Consider the following 19594-nt stretch of genomic DNA (forward strand, 5'->3'; position numbering starts at 1 on the left):
CTTCTCCAAATTCGGTGGATCGGATGGCTCCAGCTCCATCGAGCACATCGGCCGATATTTGGCGCAACTAGGACCGGCCGGTGTCGGATCAGCTACGTGTGAGGCTCTTTTCACGGTCCCTCACGGGATCGGCTTTTGGATGGTATACCTCTTTGCCACAAACTCCATCCAGTCTTGGAAGCAATTGGAAGAACAGTTCCATATGCAATATCATTCGAAGCTTCCGAGTCTAGCATTGCCGATCTAGCACAACTACGTCGAAGCGCGGAGAAACGGTGACAGAGTACATCCGAGCGCTTCGGGAATCTTAGGAACCGATGTTATTCGGTTCGTATAAGCGAAAAGGAAGCGATCGAGTTGGCGGTAGCTGGCCTTGCAACACGGCTCAAGGACATGGCCTCCCAAGCAGATTATCCCTCGGCGGCGCACATGGTTCGAAACTATCAGCATATGAACAGCGCCACGGACTGTACCAAGACAAGTTCAAGCGTGCGGTAGTCATGGTCGATACTGAGAGGAAGGTGAAGTGCTGCGGGAGACCAAGAAGTAGCGATGGCTGAATGGACTCGGGGAGGAACCCACGTGTCCCGCAAATGGGTAAAGCCACCGGGGCCGCCCAGGGGATTTGATTTTGACGTGACCAAGACTGAACAAATCTTCGACCTCCTGCTCAAGGAGAAACGATTGACGATTCTGAAGGTCTCAAGTTCCCTACGGCGCAAGAGCTAAACGGAAAGCCATATCGCAAGTTCCACAACTCGCTTTCCCATGCCACCAATGACTGCAGGGTGTGGCGTCAGCACATCCAAGCGGCGATAGAGAAGGGGCGTTTAATTTTCAACCAGTACGCCATGAAGGTAGACACCCAGCCCTTCCCCGCCGTTAACATGGTAGAAGTCATCTACCCTGAGAGTTGCCAGCCAGGTCCCACGTTCAGCATCAACATGGTAGGACCTGGGAACCACTCTGGCAAAGATGGAGATGAGGGCAGCTGCTCTCATAGCAAGGATACGAGGAGGCCGCTCCACGCGATCGGCTCCATCATGATGGCAAGCGCTACGTTACGAGAGGGAGAAGTGAAGAACATAAGATATCAACGACCTCTCTCCGATCACCTCCTCAACAAATATGTGAGACAAGATGACCAACGCCGACGGTCCAACTATGATGATGAAGGAGATCGTCTGGCTAGAGAAGCCAGAAGACATCGTCGGCAGGATCGCTATGAGGAGGAGCACGAGCGCCGTGCCACGGACACATCAAGGGAGCAAGATGACAACGCCAGACACTGGGACTGCCCTTTCTTCAGACACTGCTGGGATTCAGGAATGAGCCGATTGCCCACAATCGGCAATTGCCCAGAATGCAACAAGAAGAAGAAGGAGGCAGCCAACGTGTCTGTGTTTGAGCGCTTAGGGCCTCTCCCACCACCAAGCAAACGTCTTTGAGTCACTTCGTTGGGCAAATTTTGAGGATTCCGAAGACGAAGGACTAGAAGAAGAAGAAGACAGTGCCACCGTCCAAGGTGGTGCCACGACGGTTTCAGCCGTTCACAAAAGCGCAGGGTTCAACGTTTGCGCGGCACGGAGGAAGCCGAAAGGTTATACCGCATACGCTATGGAAGGCACGGCCCGATCCGGCTGCGAAGGTTCAGCGAGCCCTGGATGAAGAGGGTCGTCCACGGAAAATGGAGTGGCGCCCCAAACAAAGGAGAGCCGATGATGAAACATCGGGTGGAACGAACATGGTGTTCATCCTCCCTTCGAGTTCGGTGCCCCGGGGTTAGATGAGACATCCGTGGCACAACTTGGCTGCGGCCCACGGCCGGTTATCTTTGAGAAGCCACGAGATAAGAGCTACGAGGCATGCGAAGGCCCTATACTTACGAGGATATATCGATGGGAGGCCTGTGAATAAGATGCTTTGGTGGACACGGAGCGGCGATTAACATCATGCCGTACTCTATGCTACGTCGGCTAGGACGCTCTAGCTCGGATCTAATCAAGACCAACGTAACATTGAGCGATTTCAACGGCCAAGCGTACGAGGCACAAGGAGTTACGAACGTGGATGCGACCGTAGGAAGGAAAACTATCCCTACAACGTTCTTCATCGTCGATAGCACGAGCGGTTATCTTTGTCTTTGCTTGGGAAGAGATTGGATCCACGCCAGCTATTTGTATTCCCTCCACGATGCACCAATGCATAATACGGTGGGATGGAGATGGAGATGAGGTAGAGGTCGTCCAAGGCGACGACTCAGCCGAAGTTTCAACGGTGGCATGAACGCATGGGAAGCAGCAGGCCAAGAACCCCTCTCGGGCATCAACTTGGACGATTGCGAGCGTATTGATGTGACAAAGGGAAGGGTTAAGCTGGTTTTATCCAACGGCACGACCATGTAGTCGAAGCAAAGCGACGTGCAACTTGGCGAGGCTGATCCTTGTGATCGGCCCCAAAGGTCTATGAAGGGACATTACGGAACCTTCGATCAGCGCTCCAATCATTATGGAGGCCGATCCCACAATCGGCCAAAATTATCCTCACCACATGTTACGCTTGTGTTCACCTTTGACCCTATCAAGAGCCGACGTGCGAATTACAGAGCCGATATACGCCATTCTTTAACAGATTCGGCTCGGGGGCACCTAAATACGGGAGCAGATGCGGGGGTACATGAACAAGATGCGAGGGTACATGTGTGCAATGAATGCGGGGGCTGATAGGAGAAAATCGGCGATAAAAAAAATTTTTACGGCCGATGCAAGGGCATCGACTTTAGAATTGAGAGGCAGCCGATGCGCAGCCATCGACTTTAGTGGATTTATGCAATTTTTATCGAGTCTCCACCAGATCCAGGCTAACGGTGGTACCTTCTGTTGCCTCGAGTGAGTAAAACAATGGAAACTTCTTCAGCTACTTCGAGCCGATCCGGGTTCTGAACCTCTTTGTCAAGGATTTCCAATCTTTGGGGCTAGTTCAGCTGAAATGGAAGATTATCGGCTGTTGGAGGAAGAAAGAGGATCGGCTGTGGCGCATTCTCTCTCGACATTCTCGCCCGAGTAAGGCTCGGGGGCAGCAGGCTCGAGTAAGACTCGGGGGCAACGAGGCCTAGTGGATACTCTGTTTAAAGAGCCGATGGGGATGCCATCGGCTGATTTTTCATTGCAGCCTCCTTCACGAGATGATGAGTATTAAAAAGGACCATTGGTTTTGGTTGGAAGAATTCCAAGGTTTTCTGAAAGATTCTGCATTATCCGCGAGAATTAGGAAAAATCATCGATTGAAGAAGGAAGGGACGAATTTCGAAGGACCGATGCGTTGTTATCGGTTTATTACGCATTGGCAAAGGGGGCGAATCGGCAAGGTCAGTAGAAGAGGGAATCGGCTAAATTGAACTAAGAAGAAATCGGCAAAATCAAATTGGGGAAGAGATCTTCATTAATAGGCAAGATTTCTTACATGAAGAGCTGATTGCTCTCAAAAGGGAACACCAGGGGATACATTGCCCCATCTACTACTACTGGCCCTATTCTAGAGGTCCTATCTATGGGCCATCACTGCTCTCGTCGTCGCCGTCGTCGCCGCTATCGGCGCTGCTCCCGGCGGGCTCGTCGTCGCTCCAATGGCCGCCGACCGGGCCCTCGTTGTCTTCATCTTCTTCGTCAGCGTCGTCCTCGTCGCTGTCGAAGTCGCTAAGATTGCCCGGCCAAGGGCAGAACCGCTTGGCCGGCGGCTCGTCGGAGGAGCTCTCGTTGTCGTCTTCTTCCTCCTCTTCCTGCTCCTCCTCCTCCTCGGAAGAGGTGAAGTCGTAGGAGAAGCTGTCGTCATCGCTCTCCTCCTCCGTTTCCCCAACGGCGAGGAAGCGGAGGTCGCTCTCCCCGTCGGTCAGGGACTTGTCGTCCTCGGACCAGATGGAGAAGTCGTGGCTAGACTCCTCCCCGGCCGCAATGGCGCGGCGGGTGTTGGCCGCGTGGTTCTCCGCCGGGTTGTACTCCGGCGTCGGCTCGCGGGACGTGGAGGACTGGTTGGCAAGATCCGATGGGGCAGAGGAGGAGGAAGACATGGTGGCGCAGAAGGGCTCTTGGAGTGCTAATGCGAAGGGGATGCAGAGGAGAACTGTTCGTGGCGGTTAAATAAAAGGGGATATAGTGGAAATTCAATGCCACAGCAGTTTCCGAGGAAGTGGTGCCACGCGGAGAAGTTGAGAAGGCAAGGCATCATGATACTGCAACGGTTACGCCACGACATGACCCGACGAAGGAAAACAGAGTGATTTTGGAATTACCAATTCCAAAACCAGGGGGGCATGTGTTATCACCAGAATTTGACCGAGTCAGAGGTGGGCCACGATTGAGAAAGACTTGAAGATATACATGGAAGGGAAAAACAAGAATTGGCCTTATACACGAAATTGGGCTGAATTGCCCATTGTATCTGTAATATAGTAGATCGTATCTTTAGATTAAAAGTTAGAGTTTTACTCGTGCACGGTTAGGTGCACGTCCGAATTAGAAAGTCCGCTGGACTATAAATATGTATCTAGGGTTTATGGAATAAACAACAACACAACGTTCACCCCAAAAACAAACCAATCTCGGCGCATCGCCAACTCCTTCGTCTCGAGGGTTTCAATCAGGTAAGCGACATGCTGCCTAGATCGCATCTTGCGATCTAGGCAGCACAAGCTCCATGTTGTTCATGCGTTGCCCGTACTGAAGCGCCTTTGATGGCGGGCAACGTAGTTATCATAGATGTGTTAGGGTTAGCATAGTTCTCCGTATAACATGCTTACGTAGTGCAACCCTTGCATGTCTAGCCGCCCTCACGCCTATCTCAGGTGTGGGGGCGGCACCCTGCTTGTTCTTTATTTAGTAGATCTGATCCGTTACGATTGCTCCTTGTTATGCAAGGATTAGTTTAATATCTACAATAGTTAGGCCTTACAAAGGGGGGGAGGATCCAGTGGTACGTAGGGTGGCGTTCGCAAGTCCTAAACAGGATGTTCCGCGGATCAACATCATTGTTGGTTCTTTGGCCTTGTTTAGGATCGGCTTATGAGCACCGTGCGTGACCGCGAGGCCCAACCTGGAGTAGGATGATCCGATTATGCGGTGAAAACCCTAAATCGTCGTAGATCTCATTAGCTTCATCTTGATCAAGCAGGATCACCAAGTATTCGTGCACCCCGTACGGATCATGGGTGGATCGGCTCTTTGAGCCGATTCACAGGATAACCTGAGAGCCGATCGAGGCTCGTATTTAATGTTTACGTGTATGCCATGCAGGAACTAAGCGAGGCATCCCCATCACCTTCCTGACCAGGTATAGGTCAGGTGGCACGCCCTTGCACTTCGCATCGCCGCGTGTGACCAGAAGAGCATTGCGGGCCGTCGCTCGGAGGGGTCTCAGCCAGCCGCAGCTCTAGGCTCTTCCCGGCTCTACCGTGTTGATAGGCCGCTGCCCGCCGGTGGGTTTTGGCGATCAACAAAATAATATATCAAAAAATTCAGAAAATTCCAATTTCTTCCCTCATCTATCTTCCCGCCTCCTGTCTTCCCGCCCCCGCTTCCCACAAGCTCTTCCCGACCATGTCGTAGGGCGTGTGCACCGACGACATCTTCGAGAAGCTGCGCCACGGGAGATGCTTTGTCTTGTTCCTCCGACAGGGCATCGTGCGCTACATGCTTTATCTCATCGAGCAGTGCGTTCACCCACGCGTCCTTATCCTGCCGACAGCTTTAGTCATGGTTGCACCCTCCAGCCGGGACTAAAGCTTACCCAAACGTCCTTATCTCACCGACAGTTTTCTTAGATGACACAAAAACCACCTTTAGTCCCGGTTGCACCCACCAACCGGGACTAAAGCTTACCCAGACATCCTTATCCCACCGACAATTTTATTAGATGATACAAAACCACCTTTAGTCCCGGTTGCACCCACCAGCCGGGACTAAAGATTAGATGACCAGCTCTGGATTCATCTTTTTCCCGCCATTTCTTCCCTTTCTTCCCGCCTCTTTCTTCCCGCCATTTCTTCCCTGTCTTCCCGCCTTCTATCTTCCCGCTCCCATTTTTCCCGCCATTTCTCACTACATATATGTAGCCCGGCTTGGCCAGCATTATCACATCTCTACAATCTCTCATCACTCTCTCATGGCTTCCACCGCACCCACTCTAACCTACCAGCGGGTGGAGGAGCTTTGCGCCTTGAACTACCCTTGCCCACCGGGCTACCGCGTCCCCGTCGGCTGGAGCCTAAGCGCCAGCGGCGTGCCGGTCCCTCCCATCCCTCAGGGTACTGCGCGCCGGGCGGCCATCACGAACCACTACTACCTCGACTTCACGCCGGAGCAGCGGATGAATCCCCGCTGGCATCCCGATAACCAGCATACTTGGGACGCCTTCTTCATCAATCGGCGTGAGAGGGCGCTCGCCAGGTATGAGGAGGACGGTCTGCCTCTTGTGAACTTCCACGAGGCCGGCCGTCGGCTATGGTGGTACGGCCGGACTCTGCAGAGCGTCATGGACTACATCACGGCCGGCGATATCCCCCGCATGCGCTACCCTCAGTTCGAGCCACGAGCGCCGCCCGACGACAGCGACGACAGCAGCGACGACGACGGCGGCAACTTAGAAGGCGACGACTACCAGTACAACGGCGGCGGCTATGAAGACTACGAGTATGCATATTATACGCCTAGGCAGGAGTATGACTAAATCACTCCAAATTTCATGTATCATCAGTGTGGTTTCTCGAATCAATCGAATCATTCGAAAATGGACACCAAACACATCACGGGTAATATAATTCACATGATCCATTCAATAAAGTTTGGTACAATAAATTATTACACATCATTTCTTCCCTTGTGTCTCTGCTTGCTTACGATTGTGCCGTATCCATGGAGCATCCTCATCATTTAACTTAATGCTTGGGTCGGTGTTCACTTTGAAGGGCGGAATTTCAGCAAACATATTATAATCTTCTGACATGTCTGTCTTGTCCTCCACTCCCACGATGTTTCTTTTCCCTGAAAGAACAATGTGGCGCTTTGGATCATCGCATGATGTACTTATCGTTTTCTTATCTTTCCGTTTCCTCGGTTTGCTACTCATGTCCTTCACATAGAAAACCTGAGCGACATCTTTCGCTAGGACGAATGGTTCGTCAAGGTAACCAAGATTGTTGAAATCCACCATTGTCATTCCGTATTGCTGGTCCACCTTTACCCCACCTCCTGTTAGCTTGAACCATTTGCACCGGAACAAAGGGACCTTAAAGGAGGGTCCATAGTCAAGTTCCCATATCTCCTCTATGTAACCATAATATGTGACCTTTTGCCCATTCTCGGTTGCTGCATCAAAGCGGACACCACTGTTTTGGTTGGTGCTCTTTTTATCTTGGGCGATCGTGTAAAATGTATTCCCATTTATCTCGTACCCTTGGAAAGTCGTTATAGTCGAAGATGGTGTCTTGGCCAACATGTACAGCTGATCTACAACATCATTGTCATTCATTAAATGTTTTCTCAACCAACTGCCGAAAGTCTCCATGTGGGCCTTCCTAATCCAGGATTCAGGCTTCCCCGGGTTGTCCAAGCGTAAAATATTCTTGTGTTTCTCAAAGTACGGAGCCACCAAGCTGGAATTGGTCAGAACTGTGTGGTGTGCTTCAGTCATAGAATGGCCATCCATACATATCGTTGATTTCCTTCCGATCGTGCCTTTTCCACTTAGTCTCCCCTCGTGCCGCGATCGAGGAAGACCAATCGGCTTAAGGTCAGGAACAAAGTCAACACAAAACTCAATTACCTCCTCATTTCCATAGCCCTTGGCGATGCTTCCTTCTGGCCTAGCACGGTTACGAACATATTTCTTTAATACTCCCATGAACCTCTCGAAGGGGAACATATTATGTAGAAATACAGGACCGAGAATGGAAATCTCTTCGACTAGGTGAACCAGGAGGTGCTTCATAATATTGAAGAAGGATGGCGGGAACACCAACTCGAAACTGACAAGACATTGGACCACATCGTTCTGTAACCGTGGTAGAACTTCTGGATTGATTACCTTCTGAGAGATTGCATTGAGGAATGCACATAGCTTCACAATGGCTACTCGAACATTTTCCGACAGGAGCCCCCTCAAAGCAATCGGAAGCAATTGCGTCATAATCACGTGGCAGTCGTGAGACTTCAGGTTTTGGAACTTTTTCTCCGCCATGTTTATTATTCCCTTTATATTGGACGAGAATCCAGACGGGACCTTCATACTGCTCAGGCATTCAAAAAAGATGACCTTCTCTTCTTTGGTCAGAGCGTAGCTGGCACGACCTTGAAACCATTCCGGATGCCGGTCATCAGGGTCTTTCAAACGTTGCTGGTCCTGCCGTGCTTCCTTTGTATCATTTGTCTTCCCATACACGCCCAAGAAGCTTAGGAGGTTCACGCAAATATTCTTCGTAATATGCATCACGTCGATTGCAGAGCGGACATCTAGGACTTTCCAATATTCTAGCTCCCAGAATATAGATTTCTTCTTCCACATGGCTGCGTGCCCGTCAGCTCCCTTCGGAATTGATTGTCCGCCAGGACCCTTTCCAAAGATGACTTTCAAATCCTTGACCATATCAAATACCTCAGCACCAAGCAGTGCGTTCCGAGCTTCGGCCGGTGATCTGCCTTGCCATTGTAATGCTTGCCTTTCTTTCTTACTGGATGAATTTTCGGCAGAAATCGACGATGCCCAAGGTAGACGTTCTTCTTACAGTTTGGCAAATGTACACTTTCAGTCTCATGTAAGCAGTGCGTGCATGCATTGTATCCCTTATTTGACAGTCCCGAAAGGTTACTAAGAGAAGGCCAATCGTTGATGGTTACGAAAAGCAACGCTCGTAGGTCAAATTCCTCTTCTTTGTGCTCATCCCACACACAGACACCAGGTCTGCCCCACAACTGTAAAAGTTCATCAACTAATGGCCTTAGGTACACATCGATGTCGTTGCCGGGTTGCTTCGGACCTTGGATGAGCACTGGCATCATAATGAACTTCCGCTTCATGCACAACCAAGGAGGAAGGTTGTAGATGCATAGAGTCACGGGCAGTGCTTTGGCTGGAGCTCTGCTCGCCAAAAGGATTCATGCCATCTGTACTTAGACCAAATCTTATGTTCCTTGCGTCAGCTGCAAAATCTTTGAACTCTCTGTCGATCTTTCTCCATTGCGTTCCATCTGCGGGGTGTCTCAACTCCCCGTCCGACTTACGGTCCTCTTTGTGCCATCGCAACAACTTGGCATGCTCTTTGTTCCTGAACAGACGTTTCAACCGTGGTATTATAGGAGCATACCACATCACCTTGGCGGGAACCCTCTTCCTGGGTTTCTCGCCCTCAACATCGTCACCAGGGTCATCGCCTCCGATCTTATAACGCAATGCAAGGTGCATACCGGACATTCATTCAAATTCTCGTATTCACCGCGGTAGAGGATGCGATCGTTGATGCATGCATGTATCTTCGTAACCTCTAAACCTAGAGGGCAGACAACCTTCTTTGCTTCGTACGCATCGGCGGGCAACTCGTTATTCTTTGGAAACATATTCTTCAACATTTTCAGCAAGTTTTCAAATGCCGAGTCAGCTACACCTGCCTGTGCCTTCCATTTCAGCAAATCCAGTGTGCAGCCCAGCTTTTTCAGACCATTATCGCATCCGGGGTACGGCGACTTTACGTGATCCTCTAACATGCGATCCAAATTCTCCCTCTCCTTTTCGGTTTCCACGTCTCCGTGCATCAGCAATGGTCCGACCAAGATCATCAACGGGCTCATCACGTGCCTCTTCTTCACCTTCCCCTTCCCCTTCACCTTCCCCTTCACCTTCAGCATCCTCCATGAAAGTATCACCGAAATGATCAAGATAGTTTTCATCGATGAAATCATCCCCTTCTTCATCTTCTTCCATTATAACCCCTCTTTCTCCATGCTTGGTCCAACAATTATAGCTTGGCATGAAACCGTGCCGAAGCAGGTGCATGTGAACTTCTCTTGAGGAAGAGTAACCCTTCTGATTCTTACAGTCAACACATGGAATGAGATAACAAAACCCTTCGCTTGTTCGCATTAGCCACTACGAGGAAATCTTTCAAACCCGTAGTGAACTCGCCGGAGAGTCGGTTACCGTACATCCATTGCCGATTCATCTGCATTATTATAATAGTATAAAATATATAATTAACCATCATGCATTTGTTAAACTAACTAACTATAAACAATAGAAATTAAACAATAAACTACACACATGCATATTTTATCAATGACACATATGAAAGGTTCATTGCTAACCGCGATCGAGGAGGAAAAAATAAATGAGGAAGCTCAAGTGTGGCTCCGACACTTCATATCATGTTTGTTTCATGCTCTTGGGGCATTTCATCAAACACTTTGTGTGCATAAGAGGAGCCAAAAGCAAACCTAACACCCCCTTGTGAAGTTTGTGAAGAGAAGTGGCACCAAATGGCTAAGTGAGTGTCTTGAATCGGTATATATAGGGGAGTAGCTTTAGTCGCGGTTGGCCTGGCCAACCGCGACTAAAGGCCTTCGGGCACCTTTAGTCGCGGTTGGCCTGGCCAACCGCGACTAAAGCCCCTCACGTGCACCAGCTGGCCACCGAGCGCCCTGGGCCCAGGCCTTTGGTCGCGGTTCGCCTGCCGAACCGCGACTAAAGACTTCATTAGTCGCGGTTCCTGCAGTTTCGCGACTAATGGGGCTGGACGGAAGCCTCTTTTTCTACCAGTGCTAGTTGAATAAGTAGATGTTATTTTTCAACTATTGTGCTACTCAAGTGGTTTTATTATGTGATCTCCGGGGACACCTTGTCCCGCGGTGTGAAGGTGATAGTGTGCACACCGTGTTTGTCTCTTAAGCTTAATTTACAGAAATACTTATAAATTGTGGTGCCTAGTTAGTACCATCTTTGTATGCTCAAAGTGATAGCGTGGGGCGTCCATAAATTGGGAATGCGAACTTTTAGGAGTGCTTATGCAGTCCTACGCATTGAATTTGTGTTTGTTATCAAACCAGAGAGTGGTTCAGAGTAGCGTAGTGAAGAGATAATATTTATGTATTCAATTATGGTATCATTGTTGAGAGTGTCCACTAGTGAAAGTATGATCCATAGGCCTTATTTCTAAGCATTGAAACACCGTTTACAACCAGTTCTGTTACATGTTTGCCTACTGCTATTTTTATTTCATATTGCAATTACCGCTCATAATCATCCATATTACTTGTATTTTACTATCTCTTCGCCGAACTAGTGCACCTATACACCTGATAAGTGTACTGGGTGTGTTGGGGACACAAAAGACTTCTTGTATCGTAATTGCATGGTTGCTTGAGAGGGATATCTTTGACCTCTACCTCCCTGAGTTCGATAAACCTTGGGTGATCCACTTAAGGGAAACTTGATGCTGTTCTACAAACCTCTGCATTTGGAGGCCCAACACTGTCTACAAGAATATAAGCGTGGGTAGACATCACGAACAGGATAAGGCAAAACGCAACGCGCACCAAATTTTTTACAGCGCCGCCGCGGATAGCGCGCCTGCTAGAGGAGCAAATTCGGCTCCGCGCGGTGCATACCGGCGGTTATTATAGCGCGGGTACGGGATAGCGCGCCTGTTGGAGATGCTCTTATGAGGCCAGTCCAATGAAACTCGTTGTTTACTCGACGCTTCGGCCCTCAATTGCGACGAGATTACTCTCTCCTTACAATAATATAGTGCATTGGTTATTAAAAGTCAAACTCTACTAACTTTGATCAAGTTTATTGGAAAAATTAAGAATATCTACGATATCCAATTTATACCATACTAAAAATTTCTTCGTGATAAACCAAATGCTATTATTTTGATATCCTAAATATTAATAATATTTTGCAGAAACTTGGTTAAAATTCACACGGTTTGACTTTTAAAAAAAATCTTATACGCACCATTTTTTTTTGCGTATTGGACACTGGCATTAAAAGAAACAACGAACAGTACAAAGCACCCCAAGAAAAACGAAAATTACAACGAGATCCTTGAGAAGCCCTTCAACTTCAACCTCCAGATCGTGTCGACGGTGCGCCGCCGCTGCCGCACCATATTTTGACATGTGCTATTTTAGGTATTGAAAATGCGTCAGACTTGCTTGTGGTGCTTCTTCTAGGTGGTGTGACAGCCTGCCAAGTCTCCACAAGTAACAGGTACGTATGCTGCATCTGTTGACGTGACCAAACTGTGTTAATTACCAGCCAATCAGGGCATTCTGAATTTGTCCCGCTGCATTTTATTTCTTGCGGCATCCAGTCACGATGAACCAAGTTGGGACTTGGGAATGGGTCCATGTACCATGATGGACATCGGGCAAATTGGTGTACTTATATAACCAGGTTGTTTTCTCACGGGGCGGAGGTAGAGCGGAAATTTTACTCATGCATGCATTCTTCAAGTTGACGTCTTTCTCCTAGCTGGCCGCTAGTGCCTATGAATTGGCCATACATCGAGCCCAGTCCACATGCATGCGCACACGCGCCATATTGACCACGCGGTTCCTTTGACCATTTTCCCATTTTTTCTTCACCCACGCATTGTCTTCCTCGCTTCCTCCTCCAATCCCTAGATCATCTTCGTCCCGCACCGCTGCACGGCGACCTGTAGAACTCCGGCTCTCCACTTCCGCGCATCTGGTTCGCGAAATCTTGTTTGGTGAGTCCTCCATCCATGGTGTCGTTGTCGTTGGGAGAGGAAGACGCGGCGAGGATGAGTGTCGGCGTCCCGGAGCTGGCGGACATGACACGGAGGCCAGGTGTAATGTTTAAACAATGAGAACTCCATGTTTTTTTTTAGAACATTTTCACGGACCACCCTTTTTTTTTATCTTTGACTGTGGGTTCATGGACCACCTGAACCATACCCATTCTGACTAGCAAGGCCCATATAAGGCCTTGTTTCCTCGTCATCCCTAGCCATCGATTTATCCGGCCCAGCCTTTTTCCGGCCTGCAAAGCCTTCCCCGGGCCTGCGCCGATTGGACTTCAAACTTGGTGGCCTCCTCCGATCCGTCCCCGACGCGTCTCTTCCAAGGCCCAAGCCCTGCACTCGCCGACGATGAGCAAGCTGGGCGGCGGCATCGGCGGCGCCAGTGGCACCGCGGCGGGACCGACGGCGGCGGCCGCGGCCGCCGCGGCGCAGAAGCAGAGGGCGCTGCTCCAGAAGGCGGACACCGACGTCGCCAGCCTCGTCGACAACTTCTCCGCCCTCATCAACATCGCCCGCGTACGCACGCCCCTGCCCCCCCCCCCCCCCATCTCTCCTCCTGGCTAACTAACCCTAACCTAACCCTGTGCCCTCCCTCGCCTCAGGTCAACGACCCGCCCGTGCGCAACTCGCAGGAGGAGTTCCAGATGGAGATGCGCGCCTCCCGCATGGTAAGTAACCACAACGACTCAGCAGCTCGCTCGCTGCCCACCACTTGTTCGGAGATTTGTTTCTTTCCACTGTGTTTGAAACTGAACCATGCCCGGAATGCTGCTGTTGCTTAACTCAATTGCTGCATGACTCCTGTGCCTTAATGTCCATACTATGTTGTAATTAGATGATGCCAAATAAAACTGCAAGGAGCCATTGCGAGCTACTAATATTGGCATCAATCACTGTGAGATACTAAGATCTAACCAGGCCATGAACCTAGAATTGTAGCAAGTCGTAATTGTGACACCTGATTAGGCGGTATTTGAAGTAGGAGAAACTATCCCTGTATTACATGCTGCAGTTCTATAGTGCGAGAGCCTGCAATTGATACGGTGTAACTATGGAGATTAGACTCAACATGAGAAGAAACAATTGTACAGCTGTGATGTGGCTAGGGTGAAAGTGCAGATGCTAGATTGAATGAGGATATGATCAAAACAGAGAGCAGTTAAGCAAGATATATGACGAACTAAGTCTAGACGTGCATGGTAAAGTTTCACAGATATTAAGAAAATTTGACACATGGGAACGCCTTGGCTCAGTGGCCCTGGCTCCCAGTAGTTGGCCTTTTCAGTGGTCATAGACGATTAAAACCTCACTTCATCTCCATAGTTAGTGCTGCGATTGTAACAAGTCGAAACACTTGTTTTCCTCTACAGATAGTATATGGTAGCAGGCTTGCAGCTGGTTTGATATTTCTGCTGTACTGCAACCTACTGAGTTTTTAGTTAATTCTAGACAACCATCAAATCTAGTATTATTCTGGGCTTCATCTTGCTTGTCTGTCAACTGCTGTTTAATGTTTTCCAGGTACATTCAGCGGACTCTCTGTTGAAACTAGTATCGGAGCTTAAGAGGACAGCCATCTTTTCTGGGCTTGCTTCTTTGAGTGAGAATGTTGACAGAAGGATTGAGGTGCTCAATCAGCAGGCAGAGGGAACCGATAGAATGCTGGAGAGAATTGGGCAGGAGGCAGCAGCAAGCCTTAAGGAGTTGGAGGCACATTACTACTCATCTGTTGTGCGGACTCCGCTCTAATACTGAGGTGAATATATATTATCTGAGAAAAATATGTATGTTTCAGTTGTAGAGAAGAATTCGTAATCTGCATCAGTGTGCCTTCAAAGATGATTCTCTACAGTTACTGTCAAATTGTTACAGTACCTTCAGTGTCAACTAATTGAAGCAAGAATTATATATGCTTGGAAATGGTACCTTATGTTCTGTAATAATATTTGCAATGAGTAATCTTTGGAAATACCACCTATCGAACAAGAACTTCATGCCTCGACACAATTAGACTTAGAAGTAGAAGAAACCACAACCAAACAGTTAAGACTGATATTTGATATTTATTGTTGTTGCTTGATAGGTTGTGTTTCATCTTTATGATCAACAAAAAGCTGGCAGGGGAGCTTTCTCTCTCATGTTTCCCCTTTATTAATAATCTTACTCTAGGTTATAAGGATGTATGGTAGAACCTGATGATAGGATAGCCTCCGACCCTGATCTAAGGTCGTAGGGGTGCTCGATGGGAGGCTGAGGTCTGTAGCCTCTACGCCCCAGAGCTGCTGTTTGATACGAACTAGAAGGAGACTGGGATGTAGATTGGGTTTGAGTTTATTTCATTGCTTAATTTCGGAATAACTAGTCTGGGCATAATATAGCCTGGATTACATCTGACTTGCAGGAAAAGAACTCTAACTAACTCTCTGCCTAACAGGATATGTAATCTAACTTATTTAAACTGCCTAATTAATCTTAACCCTATAGCCACTGGATTGCCACCACGTAACATCTCTCCCTCCCTCTTAAGACAGCTTGCCCCCAAGCTGGAATGCAGGGTGGCTGTGACAAAGCCTAGTCTGGCTTGTCAACTTGCTCATCATCAGAGTCAGGAACTATGTAGAGAGCGAAGAGCTGCTTCCAGTGATGCCCTGAAGAGAACTTCTCGTCGCAGCTGAAACAAAGACCTTGGCTTTGGCGCATGTTCATCTCTGTAGGAGTAAGCCGTTTGAATGGCTTTGACCAGATGGATGCTGCTGACGCCAAGTTCTCTGTTGGTGCTGCTGGTACTGTGCTAGCAGTTATCCTGGAACGTGCTGGACGCCTTGGGACTGAAGCTGTAGCCAAGTGTTCATAGGAGCGGGCTAGGTCCATGGTCTCATCGAGTGTCGCTAGTTTGGAGAGCCCCACCTGAGTCTTCAGTGGGTTGAGGGGGCTGGTGGTGAAGACATCATGCTCCTGTGCATTGGGTAGTGTCTCATAGCGTGACAGGATGGTGAGGAATTTCTCTAGGTAGTCCTCCACCGTGCTTGTGCAACGGAGCGAGATGAGCTCGCCGAACTGGATTGCTTCTTGATGGAGGACCAAACCGTGCGTTGATGCCAGAAACAAAAGCAGGCCATGGGGTTCGTCCTTGCTTGTTCTTCAGTCGGTGGTACTACAGGCTAGCCACTCCTGTAAGGTGAACTGCTGCCATCCATGTCCTGTCCACTTCCGGAGTTGCACGGATGAAGAAGTATTCGTAGCAGCTAGTCAACCAGGGCAGCAGGTCCTCCTTGCCATCATAGGTAGAGAGGTTAACTTTGGGGAATCGGAAGTGCCCACCGTTGTGTTCCCACTCCTTGGCATCGTTCTCCTGAGGGTAGGAGCCCGTCGTGGACTGAGCCCACCATGGACGCCGATGGCAAGAAAGGATCGCGCAGCTTAGAAGGAGGTGGAGCAAGAGGGCGGGACAAAAGACCCTCTTGGTCGTCCAGGTCCCCATCTCCCCTGACCTGTTTTTCCAGGCGGAGGATGGCCAACCCCTGTGCCTTGGTTTGCTGGTCTGATTCATGTACATCATACGAGATCTTGTGCACGTCAGCTGCCAGCTTGCCCACTGCGCCGTCAGGGCTAAAGTAAGAGTTCAGATGCTTCATGAGATTATCGAACGAAGCCTTGATGGCCATGTTGATCTGCTCACCACGGATGAGTTCCTGCACCTCAGCCACCATGGCGTTACCAAGCTTATTGTCAGGATTCATGGTGAGCGGAGCAGCGGAGATCACCGAATCTGATACCAAACTGGTAGAACCTGAGGATAGGATAGCCCCTGACCCTGATCTAAGGTCGTATGGGCGCTCGATGGGAGGCTGAGGTCTGTAGCCTCGGTGCCCCAGAGCTGCCGTTTGATACGAACTAGAAGGAGACTGGGACCTAGATTGGGTTTGAGTTTATTTCGATGCTTAATTTCGGAATAACTAGTCTGGGCATATTATAGCCTGGATTACTTCTGACTTGCAGGAAAAAAAGAACTCCAACTAACTCTTTGGCTAACAGAATACATAATCTAAACTGGCTCTAACTTTTTTGAACTGCCTAACTAATCTTAGCCCTGTAGCTGCTGGATTGTCGCCACCACATAACAATATAAGTTGAGGAATTACTGTTGACAATTAACAGTCAAACAACTTAACTAGTGAATAGTTCAAGAATGAATAGTCAAGTGTCCAAGCATGGGATTTCTAGGAAAAATACAAACGTTCATGTATTTTGTGCAATTGCTAATTAACAAGATGGGAGCTCGGCGCTCAGTTAAAGAACTTGGCCGTACACCTGAATTCTTTGACTTGCTCCTTACACGTGGAGCATAAATGCTTTTGATCTGAATATGATTCTTGATTAAATCAGTTGCAAACATTTTATAAGGTCGATCTTTATCACTAACTCTTACCGCTGTTCATGGTTTCAGGACGTCTTTGGCTTTCCACTGATAGCAGAGTAACTCTAGAGGAGCTGTGCAAGGACATGATCAATGTACCTTGCCTAAAAAACAGCTCAAATTGTGTAGGTTGAGAACAGATGCAGTCATGTCCAACAATGTTGTATTAGCTATTGAGATGGCATGCTAATTCTAGTTTCTATCCGTTTTTCTAATTTCTTATCCTTATAGAGGGTTATTATAACTTCTACTTCAATGAGGTGTCTTTTCTTGTGCTCCTTTTCTGACTTGCAGTCATTATAATTTCTTGTGCTCCTTTTCTGACCTGCAGTGAGTTCTGTCTGAACCCAAAAAAAATTCCATTGTCCGACTTAATAACTGGGCTTGAATTCCCTGCGACCAGTGGTAGGAAATCGTTTTATGTTGATGAAAATCCTTTTGCCGGAAAGGCAATCTTATGTGGTGCAAATGTGGCGATTTGCATAAAAATAACCCAAAACTGAAAGAAAAGCACAGATTGACCATCCGGCGAAACTATTTCACGGATCTAACCCTTTTGTGTGGCGCCCCTCCCACGGGCGCCACACATGCCCATGTGGCGCCCCTGGCGCTGGCGCCACAGACCCATCCGACGTGGCCCGTCGACGCTGAGCTGGTGACCCCGATCCGACGTGGCAGCACGTGTGGCGCCTCTCTCGCCGGCGCCACACTTTGAAAGTGTGGCGCCCCTGGCAAGGGCGTCACACGTCCACTTAAGTTTGGCCGCGCGCGCCCAGCCCAGCCCGACCAGTTCTTCCTTTCTCTTCTTCGCTCGGTCAATAACAGGAGGCGGCCGGCTCTCTCTCCCCCTCCCTCTCCCCCCACCAAATCCACCACCAAATCGTCAGATCTGTCCGTAGAGATCGTTCCCAAGTCGTTGCTTGAGGTAATCTCCTCCGTTCCCCCTCTTTTCATCCATTGATTTTGTGTATTTGCTCCAATCTATATGTGAAACCCTAGATGTGGATTTGGTTGATTTGAGGGTGGAGATGGATTTGGTTGGATGTTAGGGTTGTTGAAGTAGGAGAAATGGTAGTGTGCTAGTTTGTATGGGTAGATTATGTTGATTATGGTAACTAATGAACACATGTGTGTATGTGTTGTTCCCATTATGCTAGGGGGATGGAAAGAATTGTTCATGTTCATCATGTGGAGAAGGATGCTTTCTTGAAGGGAAACATAGAGCCGGACCCGGAAGAGGTTGACTTGGTGTTTGACATTAGCCCTAGCTTTGCGGAGGTGGTAGCACAAGTTAGGGTTGAGTTGAATTGGAATGAGCCAAATGATGGTGTTGAGCTAGAGGGAAGGCATAATGTGGGGTTTGGAATGCACACCCGTTGGAAGATAATGCGTATCAACTCCGAGCAACGTTGGTCCATTTACAAGGAGACGGTGGCCGGGTCACAAGATAAGGCTTTGGAGTTGTTTGCAACCAAGACGGTTGATGCTCGTATCGAGCTTGACCTTAACCGGCCCACCTCCCCCGTTCGAGAGAGGACTCCTCCACCCATGAGCCAAGAAGAGGCCACCCAATCTCCCATTGTCCAATCTCCCATTGCCCAACAACCTCCGTTGGATAATGAGTATGACGAGCATGACGATGGTGATGATGGTTTCGAGAGGAATTTCAACAATATCGGTGATTTGTATAAATATTGGACGCAAGAGGAGATGGACCACTCCATTCCTTATTCCCGATGCTATGCGTCGGACTCGGATGATGATGGACCCGAAGAGGAGGTTGACGAGGATGGCTTCACGGCTAAGGAAGCCGAAAGAGCCGAGATCTTCAAGAAGGTAACCGGACGGGATATCCGGGTACCATTGTTCCGTGATGTTAGTCTTGCGGATGGAGCCGTGGTTGATGGTGGCAAAAGTTTACTTCTTGGAGCTAGGCCACTATCCAAGAGAGATGTGGATGGTAGGACGGCTATGATCTCTAAAGGGCTAACGTTTGATACCTTTTTGGAATTGAAGATATGGTTGAAGGAGTTCTCCATTAAGCATCATCGCCCTTACGTCGTTGTTCACTCGGACTTGAAGAAGCGGTACATGCTAAAATGTGTGGATAAAAGGTGTCCATGGGTTGTCCGTGCAAGACCTTTCAAAAAAGGGCCCTCTTGGCACATAACAAGTTGTGTAGCCACTCACATGTGCCGGGGGCCGAAGTTTGATGGCAAGGATGCGCAGCCGGACCACCGTCAACTCACATCCGAGTTCATTGCATACAAGCTCTCGGCGGAGATCTCATCACTTCCTATCATGAGCATTAGGTCCGTGCAAGATACAGTTAAATCCCGGTTTGCCTACGACGTCAAGTACGGGAAGGC

At 48.9% G+C, this 19594-nt stretch overlaps 1 protein-coding gene across 1 annotated transcript; it reads left to right on the forward strand.

Annotated features, from left to right (window-relative positions):
• Positions 1-13100: 13100 nt before the first annotated feature.
• On the forward strand, positions 13101-17542 carry LOC127341048 (mediator of RNA polymerase II transcription subunit 22a). The gene is made up of 4 exons (XM_051366814.2): positions 13101-13324; positions 13411-13476; positions 14330-14564; positions 17256-17542. The coding sequence occupies exons 1-3, from the start codon at positions 13157-13159 to the stop codon at positions 14555-14557; spliced, it is 462 nt and encodes a 153-aa protein (XP_051222774.1). The 5' UTR covers positions 13101-13156; the 3' UTR covers positions 14558-14564; positions 17256-17542.
• Positions 17543-19594: the final 2052 nt, after the last annotated feature.

The sequence above is a fragment of the Lolium perenne genome, chromosome 3 (assembly GCF_019359855.2).
Source record: "Lolium perenne isolate Kyuss_39 chromosome 3, Kyuss_2.0, whole genome shotgun sequence".
Lineage (NCBI taxonomy): Eukaryota > Viridiplantae > Streptophyta > Magnoliopsida > Poales > Poaceae > Lolium > Lolium perenne.